We start from the raw sequence: 12,294 nt of genomic DNA on the forward strand, positions 1-12,294 counted from the left end.
GTATCAAAATATGCCAAATCAACTGATAAATCATGATGTATTCTGAATGACTGTAATTGATCACTGTAATCTACCCAGCGGCATATAAAGCAGCCTCACTTTTGCCTGTTGCAACATGAAAGTGATAATGTAGTACCCATAATACATCACAAATTACTAACACATTTGTCATGGATATTGGGGTATGGGTGCATATGTGTGTGGCTATGCAATAAAAGTCAACAGAGATGTGTCGCACTATGTTTGGAGATTCAGATAATAACTGAAAATGCTATAATATGCCAATATCCCTACTTCTGCCACTTAAGGTGTATTTTGAATGTTATATTTTCACTCAAATCACATTTTGAGTGCAGAAAAAGAGTAAAGTAAAAGATTTGAGTAGGCTGCTATTTACATGTCGAAACACACAATAACAAATAAATCCCACAATGTAAGACGGGGCCACCACTAACTACCACACACTGTGCCGTGAGCATAATCACGTGTGAACACTACAATACTCTTGTCATTTGGGTGGGATGCTGGTTAACATTAAGGGGAGCCCCAGCATTTGTCCCAGCAGTGAAATTGGCAATGTGACCAGTAGGGAGAGACAGTGAGATGGGCGGTTTTACAGACTAGTGGCCGGGGCTCTGTGTGTTTTTTTTTTTGGTTTTTGTGTCGGTCGGACTGGATGGGAGGGAGCAGCAGCAGCCTCAGTACCAGGCACCGCTCTCCCTCAGTACAGACCGGATAGATAGAGGAGGAGGCTGCTTACATGCTGCCGCCGCCGCCACCGCTCCTGCCGCTGCTCCTGCCTTTGTCGTAGAGAGAGGGGAATCCTTTCTTTTTTTTTCTCACTTGAGCCAGACGGATATTTTTTTTTTCACCATTTTTTATTTTTTTTCCTCCCTTTGTTTTCTTTTTTTTGTCCTCCTTCGTACACGGATTCCGACTCTCGCAGTGGGGTTGGGAATTAAAGCGAGCCGAGGCGTACAAATGTACTCACTACACGAGGGCAGCGGTCTGTTCCTGCTGGCGGTCTTGGCAGGACTGCAGGTAAATGTGATTTTATTTATTTGCTCCGGGAGTTTGCGCCGGACACTTTTTTCTTTTTTTTAAAAAAAAAGGTGACATGTTGTTGGTGTGGAGATGATGTTCGCTGAGTTGCGAGCTAGCCTTCCCTCCCCCCTTTCCACTTTACATGGGGAACAGTGGACGCGAATGCCGCATAAATTCACCATAAAGTGGGTCTGTAGCGCGGACTCCCCCCCTCAACTAGCTTAGACTAGTTACGCCATTTAAGGTGCCTGGCTAACGGTTTTCTCTCCGGGAGATGCTAGCTTAACTGCGCGCGGACGTTAGAACCAACGGGTTAATCATTTAAGATGAGAGAATTCAAATATTCTGCGGTGACGTAGCCTCGGTTTAAGAGTTCAAATGGCTGAATATTTTATTGTCTGAAAGTTGGGGATAACATTAACCCAGTTCTCTCGCACTTGGTTATATTTAGTTTAGGTTTTAATATTTATGTAGATTACTGCAGCGTGTCCCCCGTCCACCATGCGTGCTAATTGTCTCCTTTTTAAAGAGCAACAATGGGAAGTAGCTTATCATAAAGAAAAAACACACATATATATGTGTATGATGTACAGCTCAATATGTAACAGTGAATATGACACTCCTGAGAATGATTGTATGTGTGTGTTTCTGTGGGAAACGGAACTGTGAGAGAACAGCAGCCACGCGTTAAGCGGCCGAAATAATTGTTGTGAAGCGTTAGGCGTCTCTGTGTTCACACTTTTATTTATATAAATGTACATCCTACTAGTGCTGTAACGTGCTAGATTGGCTCTGTTCCTCCTCCTCCCCCTCCCCTCCAGTCTGCAAGCATTTTTCCATTTAAATTCCTCTGATTAAGAATGGCAAGTGGCACGGATACCCACAATGCTCTTTTTCAGCAGCACTCCTCTCGTTTTACATTCTTTTGAGAGTGCATGCAAAGAAATAAGGGCCAGCCAGGCCTCCTGTTCCTGGGAGCTGAATCAATGCTGGGTGTTGTGTGTGTGTGTGTGTGTGTGTGTGTGTGTGTGTGTGTGTGTGTGTGATGGAGTATATTTTGGACATGCCTGGACACCAGAGCGTTTTCCTCTGTTATGCTCTGTTTGTGATTTCTCACTGTTAGTGATTTTCTCTCTGGCTTGTGCGGGCGCCAGCTCCAGTGATTCACAGATTTTTCTTTCCTTTTGCACCCCCCCCCCCCCTTTACTCCCCCAAATCTTTTGTGTTGACACCCCGAGGTGCAGTTTTTCCTTTATCAAAAAGTGGCAAAAAAATAAATAAATACATTTTAAAAAGCACAATATTGATCACAGCCCTAGCCTCGCAGTTTCTTTAGAAATCAGCGGTTGTTATATTTCTTCTTTCTCACAGACATTTTCCCAGCATTGTTTATTCACCCAAAAGTGGATCGTTGCCATTTACTTTTTATTCCCTTGTTCCTGTACTTCAAAGTGGAGTGTTTGTCCAGAGTAGTGTGTTGATCAGAGGGGGCCGACGTAGAGAGTTGGTCATAACCCGTCCCTGTGCCTGGGCCCCTCCAGGGGGACAAATGGAGCTTGTTCTTGCCTAGCCATGCTTTTTGGCTAATGCTTAACCCTTTTGGCCTCATTATCCTAATTGCGGTCCCTGCTATAAAAACAACAGATGCTTTTGTACAACTGTGGGGACTTCAGAACGTGACCAAGAGGTTTTTAGAGGCAACAGAGTGCATTTTTTGAAGGTTGATTTATGACTCATTGCCCCCCCCATGCTTCCCCCCACCATTACAGATTGCAGCAGAGGGCAGGGGCACCCCACCATGCAGGCCTGGCTTCTCTGAAGATGTATACAAGGTTGTGGTGCCAGATATCACAGAGAAAGGACAGCCCCTTTTCAACGGTGAGTGGTGAAATATTTTCTCGCTCCGTTCCGTGCTGGATGCTTGTTTGTCTGTGTTTGAGTGTGTGCGTGTGTGCGCTTGTCGGCATGCATATCAGTTGTTCAAGCTTGCCTCCATGTGTTACTTTTCAGGGCGGTTTAGAACAAGCCTGACATATTTAAACAATTAGCTTCAGTGTGGCTGTGTGGTATTGCAAGTCGTGTAGTTTGTCTTGTAAACCAGATCAAATGTGGTTCAGTTTTATGTAGCTCCTGTCCCCTCGGTGTGCATGCTGTTTTCTTTAACAGAAGACACGGAATATAAGCAGATTGTTCCTTAAGTGCTTGGTCATATATTGAGGCGAAGCAGTTAGTGTTGTTTGTAATTTGCATTTCTGTTGAGACGAATAATAACTAGCTGGCTTTGTCATTAGAATTAGGCAAACTTTGTTGATTGCACTGGGGGCACTTCTTGTTGCAATGAATAAAAATCAATTACACACAGATTTGAATACTTGCAACTTTAATCAGACAAATAGCCTTGCTGTTAAACATTCAATGCCTTCTGCTGATAAACTGAATTGTTTTCCATCGTCATTTGCCATTATCTTGCAATTGTCTTGCCTTTATTTGATATCACTTCAGTACAGATTTAAACCATATGCAGGAAGAATTTCTTTCCAACACGTGCCTAAAGGTTCCTGCAAGAATTAAATGGCATTGTGTCCACTCAATTTCGGTAATAACAGCAATTCAAGCTCGTTCTTTCTCTCCTTCTGTGAGAAACCCAGCTGTTGTTAGGTTTGTATTTTTTCCAACATATAACCTGGTGCAAACAAGAAAGTGAAAAATAATGATTTTTTTTTTCCCCAGCAGTCCATTATATTGCAGAAGGCATGACCAATATGGCCTCTATGGAGTTTAATATAGGCAAAGTGAGGATGCAGCTACTGTGAAGCAGTAAGCAGGCCCACAGACGGTAATAAAAACTGGAATATATCACCAGTGTGCCATTAGAGAGGTGAGAGCCTTGAGGTCATTTGGACCAGAAAACATTCTCACTTGTGTTGGATTTCACAGTGTGTGCCTATAACTTGCACGCTGCTGTTGGAGTGAGTCAGAGAGGTGGTGGTGGGGTGGTAGCAATGACAAGAGAAGAAAAGAGAAAAGGAAGAGAGTGTTTAGATGGGTGGGTACAGCTTTCACTGGGCTTTACCTTGTGCACAAGTTTCCGTTTGATCCTGCAGGTGATGGATTTCCCTCTGTTGGCTCGTGGATGAGCCGTGACCGGGGGTAATCAGGTTCCCTTTTGTTTGCCCCCCCCCTCCCAACCCTGCACTACCCCCTCTCCTCTTTTCTCTACCTTCCCTTCCCCCAGCGAGCTGTTGCTCTGTGGAGATTTCCTTGACGGAGAGGGGCACTCCTGTGTCATTGTAATGCAGCAGGGCTCAGCAGCGTGGGATGATGTTAATGAAACTGCATTCTCTAATGAAAAGCTCCTGTGGCATGTTTTGAAAGACAAAGCCCCCACAGTGTGGAGAGTATGCCCCAAGTTTTTCAACTTTGCTTTCACCATGCTGTTTGGGATATTGTTTTTGACCTGAAGCTGTTTTTTTTCTTCTTTTCAAATTGATGTTTCCATAGCTGCATGTAGCTGAATAATGGTTTACGTTTCCATGCATTCCATTAACTTAGCCAATTGAGCCCAGAAAGGCCACAGATAATGAACAGAAAGGCATTGAGTGAATCGTGATGAGTCATTTTGTTAACCTTCCCTGAAAGTCTGAACACAGGTTTTTGCTATAAATAAACCAGTCGGCTTATTCCAGTAACCTCTCGTTAAGTTATTGGTTGGAAGATCTGCTTTAATGTCTGTGTAATTCAGTACATTGTGTAAGGTGTCAGTAATATGAGTCCTTTGCTCATATTGTATTGCTTTTGACCCCAGCATGTTCACGAGATGCAGCGGGGGTTGAGCTGTTAGCTATCTTGTCTCATGTAATTGCAGTCTGTTCTTTGTTACTGATCAAGAGAATACACATCCTGAGGTCTGTTAAACCGGGAAATGGTGGTTGTTGACATGTAATCAGACGACATTGTATGCGCCAAATTGAAGACATCCTGTGGACTTGATGACGCCATTTGTGGCCGTCCAGTTAATGCAGCGATTTGATTGTAAGATTTAATCACATTACAGGGGCGTAAACTTGGACGTTAACTGTTGGCTGGCCAAGTGATGCCCCATTGATTTTCAATAGGTTTGCTAAAATGCATTACGTCAAACTTGCTTGGCAGAGCAGCACAGAGAAACGCCAGGAAGGACAATTATTTGTCTACAAGAACTCTTCTCCAATGATCCATTCAAGGGAGGTTACGCTCATTGTTTGCAGGTACAAAACCACACAGGGCTTAGGAGGTTACCCACTGTCTACCCTCTGGGGCCCACATGACCTTGCTTTTAACGTTGGAATATTTGCTCTGGCCTGAGTGGAGAGAAATGACCAAACATGGTTATTTATTATCAGACTATCTTGGAGATGAGTGCAGCTGGAGTCTTTAAACATATGCGCAGTGTTTCCTCTTATCTTGTTTAGTTTCTTGATAAGCTGACTTGTTTTACTAAATTGCATTTAATTTCAGGTAGGCTGCGGCTGCGGGTGGTTTGCCCCTGGGTGTCTAATGGAATTCTGGTGGCTTTGGAGAGCTGACACACATTGTGCAGTTTTCTCCAGATGAGGCCTTTAAAGCAGGGTTGCAAAGTGAGTCAGTCGCAGCATTATTCAGCAGAGGTTTCCCTCCCTAAAAACTGGGTTAATGAAAAGCCCAAAAGCCTAATTGAGCTTAATACAGTCTCTTATGCTGCTGTTCTGCCATCCCTACCCCCAACCATCTATTCTGCTTTCATTTTTCTTGCCTCCACCCCCACAGCCTTGTGTTTTACTTCCTTTTTTTCTTGACAATTATGCGAGCTCTGGTGATGAAAGAGAAGTTATGTATATAGCCTGCTTTAGCTTCGGTTCAAGTGCTTTAAATGTGAGCGTGTCAAGAGGGCCCAGTGAGGTGGCTCCAGGGATGAGTTAGGGGGAGGGATTTACAGTTGACCAGTTTAATAATGTGATTGAAGCAATTAATGTCAACGTCAGCAATGAGAACACAAACTGAAAAGCTCTCTCGGGCTCTAAATACATCTGAGAATCTACACTTAATCTATCATCAAGTATAATTATCTCTCATTGCTGTGTTTGTGCAAGGCAAACCTTTTTAAACAAACAAAATTTCACCCTTTTGACAAGAAAAACATTGTTTTTGCAAATCCTGAATTTTGCACCGGCTGAACCCATTTTTTTTCATGTTGTTCTGGTTTTCTGCGCTCTGTTAACATTCTGATGGCCCTGGGTACAGCCGGGGCCACTCAGATGTGTTTAAGGGGCCCCCGTGTTTGGTGAGACGTGACCCCGCTCGACCCTCTCCTGTAAACTGGACGAAGTACTCGGCAAAATACTCTTTTTCCTGCGCACTGATACGGGTCGAGGCTGGTGGGGGTTTCCTGGTGAGGTGTAGATGAATGTAAGACCAGCCAAAGAGGTCCTGACCCGTCACCAGGGAGGCAGCAAATGCACAACACCCCCGCCTCTTGTTTTTTTGACCTACGATGTCGATCATTCATCAGTTGAGAAAGACGCATTTCTAAACCCCAGGGTTCGCAGTCTGCATATGAAGTTTGTTAGTCATTTTCCTCTAGCAGCACGATGTACAGTAAATGACGATAATGGCCCTTGTGGTATGGCTGAGGGCTATAAGGGACTGTCCCTGGAGCATTGCAGAATTTTTATATAGCTGTTTTTTATTGAAATATGCAGTATAGGTTGATGAAATCGGCGGGAACAGAAATTTTGCCGATGCCCACGGTGTCAGAAAAAGGAGCGTCTGACGTTCAGATCTTTATGTTTGAGGTGTATGAGGTCCGCATTGATGTCTGTGCCAATGCTGAATAATTCAATAGCCAGACATGACTTTCTTACTATTCAAATCCCTGTTGAAGTTGAGATCCATGAGCACAGCGGACCCATCATGCAGCAGATGAGAAAAAAAATACAGAGCAAATTGAGACCATGTCAAGCTCCTCCTCTTTAATCGTATCGTGCCTGCTGTGTGTTTTACATATTCTCTTTGTTGCTGTGGGACATCAAGGTACCCCATGACCATCTTTTTTTTTTTGTCAGGAATCAAACTCCAGCTGTCCTTTTATTTTTATAAGCTAAGGCAGCAGTTTCACTGTAAGATTGTCCGAAAGAGCAGTTCATTGCTTCCAACCCCCTCTTTTTTTTCTGGAAGTGGATCAATAAATCCAGGGTCTTTGTTTGCACTGATCAATATGTTGTAATGAAGGCTGCGCTCCAATTCCCAGCTAAAGCATCACTGGCGGGTTGGGCATGAATTAGTTTTATTCTTTATTGTTATCAGCCCTGCATAAATGTATTTTCATCTCCCAGTCACTGTCCTTTATTTTCTTCCTGGGAGCACCACGGCCTAGATAACCACTACATATTGTGACGGCAGATTGAATCTTGGCGGTGTATGGTTTGCCTACAGTATAACAAGGAAGCAGAGTTGGTCGAGGGCTAGTGGTAGCCATTTGTCAGAAGCTCACAGCTCTGTTGCAGTCCTCAGGCTATATCGTAAAAAATAAGAAACAATGTTGGCTTATTAAAGCTAGAGCGGCCATCTGTGGCTAATTTGTGGGTGTGCTTTTCCGAGCCTGCTGGGTGGCACGACAGGATAGAGCATATTTTATTTATGTCTGACCTTTTTTAGGCTGCAAGTTCTTAATCTAAACAAAGGGTAGGCTGAAAATAATTTCTACATATTTGGAGGCAGACAGGTACTTGAACAGTGCCTAAATGTAGATAAAGTAGGACTGACGCAGTCCTGATGGTTTCTCATCACCTCTGTTCATATCGCTCTTATCAGCTACAGGCCCTGCCCTTTGCTATTGGCACCTAACAGTGTGTGGCTCTGACATTGGGCAGTAGTTAAGGTGTCCCTCTCTTGCCTGTGTGAGCGTGTGGGGGGTTTGTCCTTGGCATATAATTAGCCTCTTCAACGCAGACGGCTTTTAGAAATGTACAGGCGGCTCCTGGTAACAGAGGCCTCTATAACTAGCTGTTGGTGAAAGCCAGTTGACCCAGACTACCTCTTTCAGTGCAAGGTATGACTGTCAGACCATGCTGTATAATCTGACAGTGTTAAATGCACACTGTCATCTGTTTTTCACAAGGTTGCGGGTAACTAGATTTGCTAAATCAAAATTTTATTGTTTGTCATGATCTACCGGGACTGAATACAGATCTGAAAAGCAGACCTTTTCATTGTACTGCACCTGTCACACAGTCATGTGAAGGGTAGAAGGATTTTATAGGTTATTTGGTTCTAGATCACACCTGGGCCCCTCCATCCATGATGCGGTATTACTAAGGTTTTAAAATTGATGTGTGTGCTTCCATCCAAAAGACTGTCAAAAGAGAAAAGATTTATTTTTCCTTCTAAAACAATTATTTCCTGTTTGTTCTAACATGAGAGGAACCTGGGGTCTTTTTTAGCGACTGCGGTGTGGACACTAGTTCTGATGTGTTTTATTTAATGTGAAGAACACCCAGGAAGTGGAAAAGATGACCCCGCTATTTAATGAGGCCGTATATAAATAGCTGTATTGACCTGACTTTCTGCATATATGCCTTCTTATAACTAGGCTAGTGTTATTTTTCACAAGTGAAATGCTAGAACCAGTGTGGAAAAGAAAATGCCAGCTTGCACCTAGAAGACAATACATCAGCACTATGGAGTGGACTGTTTACTGTTCTAGGGACTGATTTGTGGATTTCAGTGCCATTTTTCTTCAGTGGGACAGCCTTTTTTGGCTGGCAGAGCAAACAACTCCATATCTCTCTCACAGATCCTGTCTCTACAAAGAAAGCTCTGTTTGCAGTGTTGCCCCAGCTGTTTATTTTGCAATAGCACAGTTCGATTTTGCCCTCAGTTTTTCTCTCACACGTGCTTGTTTTTTTTTTTTTTGTCATAATGTTAAGGTATATGAGAGTATAGAGAGCCTCAGCTTCTCATGTTTCCTTCAGCAGGCATGTGAAGGGAAGCCACTCCCGGTCCTCACTACTGTCTCTCTCTCTGGTTAAATCTTTTGTTCGTACGTAGATACGTTTAGGGTTTTTTTTGCTTTGAGACAGGAGTGCATTCACTGGCTGCCCGGATGTAGATACATCACTGAACGACAGGCAGGCAGGCAGACACAGCGTCTTTGTGCACAGGGTCAAACTGGGAAGCTAATACTCAAATGAATATATTAATGAGACAGTATGAGCAAATGTAGAAAATAGAAACAGAACTAGTCTTGTGTTTAGCCTTTTCCTGTATGCAAGTGACACACATTGCTAGCATACTCAGACCCCATGCTGCGTTCAAGAGGCTACATGAATTGGCACACTATTATTCCTCTGACAACAAAAGAGAAATTTGAAGCAGGGACACGTTAATTGACCCAGATACTGTAACCATGTTCACAAAGGCCAATATCCTGCCTGGGAAGAGACGTCTACCTCCTGCGGGCAACGCCAACTATTGTGTTCCAGCTTCAATTTCAACGCACCAGCGCCTCTCTGGATACTAGCCGCTGATGAGTCGCTAGGTCGTATCCCGTGACACTCTCCTTTTATCCAAGGCTCCACCACCTCCACCACTCCCTTCCCTTTCCCCCCCTTCCCCCGCTTCCGCATGTGAGCTTTAAGATGGAGGAGCTCCCTTGGCTCTATACAATGATTGATGTGACTTAATTGAGTAACGCAAGGACAGTAGTGTAGCATTTAGTCTTTTATTCTCCGACTCAGTTTGTTTCTCGGAGTGACCTTGGTTGCTCAGTGACTTCAGTCATGAGTGTGATGTGGGATTTTAGTGGTGTTGGTAATATATATGATAGATGGCTGAGGTTTTGTGTAGCTTGTGAAGTCTGTTGGACTCTAACATGTGCTCAGTGTATCCATGCTCATCAGGAGACAGGAAATGAGTAAAGTCCCATTCACTGCTGATTGATCACATAATTTCAGGACCTTGCAGGCTGAGAGTTATTTCTGTTTTTTTCTTGCTTGTCTTACAAAATAAAGAACATCATTACTTTCATCTGTAGTTAATAAATCTGTTACTTTAATCTTGATTGGATTGGTGGTTGGGAACATTGCCTCCCATCCCCCCCCTCCCCTGCCCAAACCGTTTGCTCATCAGATAAGCATATGTAGTCCACCATATTAGTTGTCTCAAGTGATCTACTGTCACCAAACCTTGCTGACTCCAGTGTCTGCCATCACCACGCGGATATTATGATTGACCTGCAGCAATTTCTTGCATCCATTTGAGCGCACACTGTGGCAGTGAGCAACATACCGCTCTGCGGCCTGCGTTGTCTGAGTTTATATTATCTCTGCCTCTGTCGATATTTACCGAGGCATTAAAGAGCGTGCAGCATGTCGCCACTTTATTTCCTGTAGCACTGCATGCTCAGCAGGATGGGCTGCAGGGGGGTAGAGTCTCACTCAAGGGTATAACTGCTGCTACAAGATGAAGGTCTGCTAAATTCTCCAAACATTTTGTGTCTAGCTTGCATAAAATAACCTTATGTGTTTGACAAAATCAGCACCAATGGGGCAGCTAGGACAAATCCATATTGCTTGTTTTAGTGTTATTTTGATTTGTATTTCTCTTTAAATTACTTTTCTGCCTGAAGTTGTAAGCAAAATGAATGAAAATCAGTTGGTAGAAGTGGCTATGTTCTTTAATCAAGTTGTACTAAATCAAGAGATTATAAACAGTGTCTGAGCAACTGTCAGCAAGACAGTTTCAACAGATTTTTAACTTTTTAAATCATTATACTTTTCAGCTCTTGTAGCTTATATCTTGGTAAACATTTTTTAGAATAAATCAATCAAAAGTTAGAGCAGCACAGCCATCCCAGTGGAGTTCTGCCTCTCGTAATCTGACAAATGTAAGTCAGATAATCATATTTTTTAAATCTATAGTTTTATCCAAGTCCCAAATAAAATATCTTGGTCTCTTAACCCTCAATCGTTTATATTTCTTCACTAGTTTCTCCTTTTTTTGGCCTTCTGCCATTTTATTCTTGGCAGGTAGAATGTGCTTGTGTGAGGTTGTGAGCTGGCAGCCGCTGTCCATTAGAGCTGCATGATTAATTGTAATAAAATCAATATTTACATTCATAACTGAAATCTCATTCGCACTTGACAATGATTTTGCTGTGTTTGGATTATCAGGAGATCCGTTGCATTAAGCCAAACACTCCTAATTTCTGCCTGAATTGCAAATTCAGAGAAGAGAAGAGGAAGTACATTTATTCAATCAAATCCAGTTCTGACTAAAACATGTTTAACAAATTATGTTAACATTCCTTTGAAAACTTTGAGATTAGAAGATGTCAAAAGCACATTGCAAACACAGTCTTGGTTGCAGTATTAGAAGGGAGCACAACAAGTTTGTCTAATGTGATGAAGCTGTCAAGGTCGTAAAAACAAACCAGAAAATCCCTGCTGCCTGGAGGGTCTAATCTCCTGGTGTTTAGAGGAGAAAAGTAGTCTCAACATAAACTTTCAAGGTAAAACTTTTTGCACGGCTACATTACAGTGCAGAAGTGTGCCTATTTTCTCAAAAATGATAAATAAAGCAAATCACTCCCCTCACTCCAGAGAGCTATTTGATTCAGTGTAAATATAAAGAATAGTGTTGAATAAAAACCATAACATCATTCTGTAAACCCTCAGAAAGGCCAAAGCCCCATCTAATGAGTTTTGTATTTCATCTCATAATAACACAGTGGACACTGTAAGATTGGCAGCAGTAACAGAGGTTTACAAAAGCTTACCAGCATCCCACCTACCGTCCATCTGATTCCACCGGAGTGCAATACATTCAACTTTATATAGGTCCTGTGTCAGCCCTTCAGTCTCACACTAAGTGTTCTAAGCACTGTGACCTTTGTAGAAGATAAGCTTCCTTCGGCTGACTTGAAGAGTTTGGAATAACGGGCCTCAACCATTAATTTATGGCATTGCTAACCATATGAGGGGTATGAGCCAAGGTTATTGACCTTTCACGCCTGTCACTAGTGATAGAGGGAGCCAGATCCAGGAGGAAAACGAATTGGGCTTATTAAAGAGCTGGGCTTTGAATCAAACCTAGGGGGCAACATTATCCTCCAGTTTTTCCCTTATTTTTAAATCATTACTTCTTTTTTTTTAACACTGTTTGACCAATTGTCTGCTGCTGAAGTAGAAATTGAGAGCACATACAGCAGGACTTACACAGAATCGTAATGCTCCC

General features: G+C 42.8%; 1 protein-coding gene across 1 annotated transcript in view; it reads left to right on the plus strand.

Moving 5' to 3' along the window:
• Positions 1-662: 662 nt before the first annotated feature.
• Positions 663-12,294, plus strand: part of cdh2 (cadherin 2, type 1, N-cadherin (neuronal)) — a 61,502-nt gene continuing 49,870 nt past the window's right edge. The window contains exons 1-2 of the mRNA XM_030402088.1: positions 663-1,041; positions 2,814-2,922. Of these exons, the coding sequence (XP_030257948.1) occupies positions 982-1,041; positions 2,814-2,922 (169 nt within the window). The 5' untranslated portion in view covers positions 663-981. The remainder of the gene's footprint in view (positions 1,042-2,813; positions 2,923-12,294) is intronic.

This window comes from Sparus aurata, chromosome 21 (genome assembly GCF_900880675.1).
Source record: "Sparus aurata chromosome 21, fSpaAur1.1, whole genome shotgun sequence".
Taxonomy (NCBI): domain Eukaryota; kingdom Metazoa; phylum Chordata; class Actinopteri; order Spariformes; family Sparidae; genus Sparus; species Sparus aurata.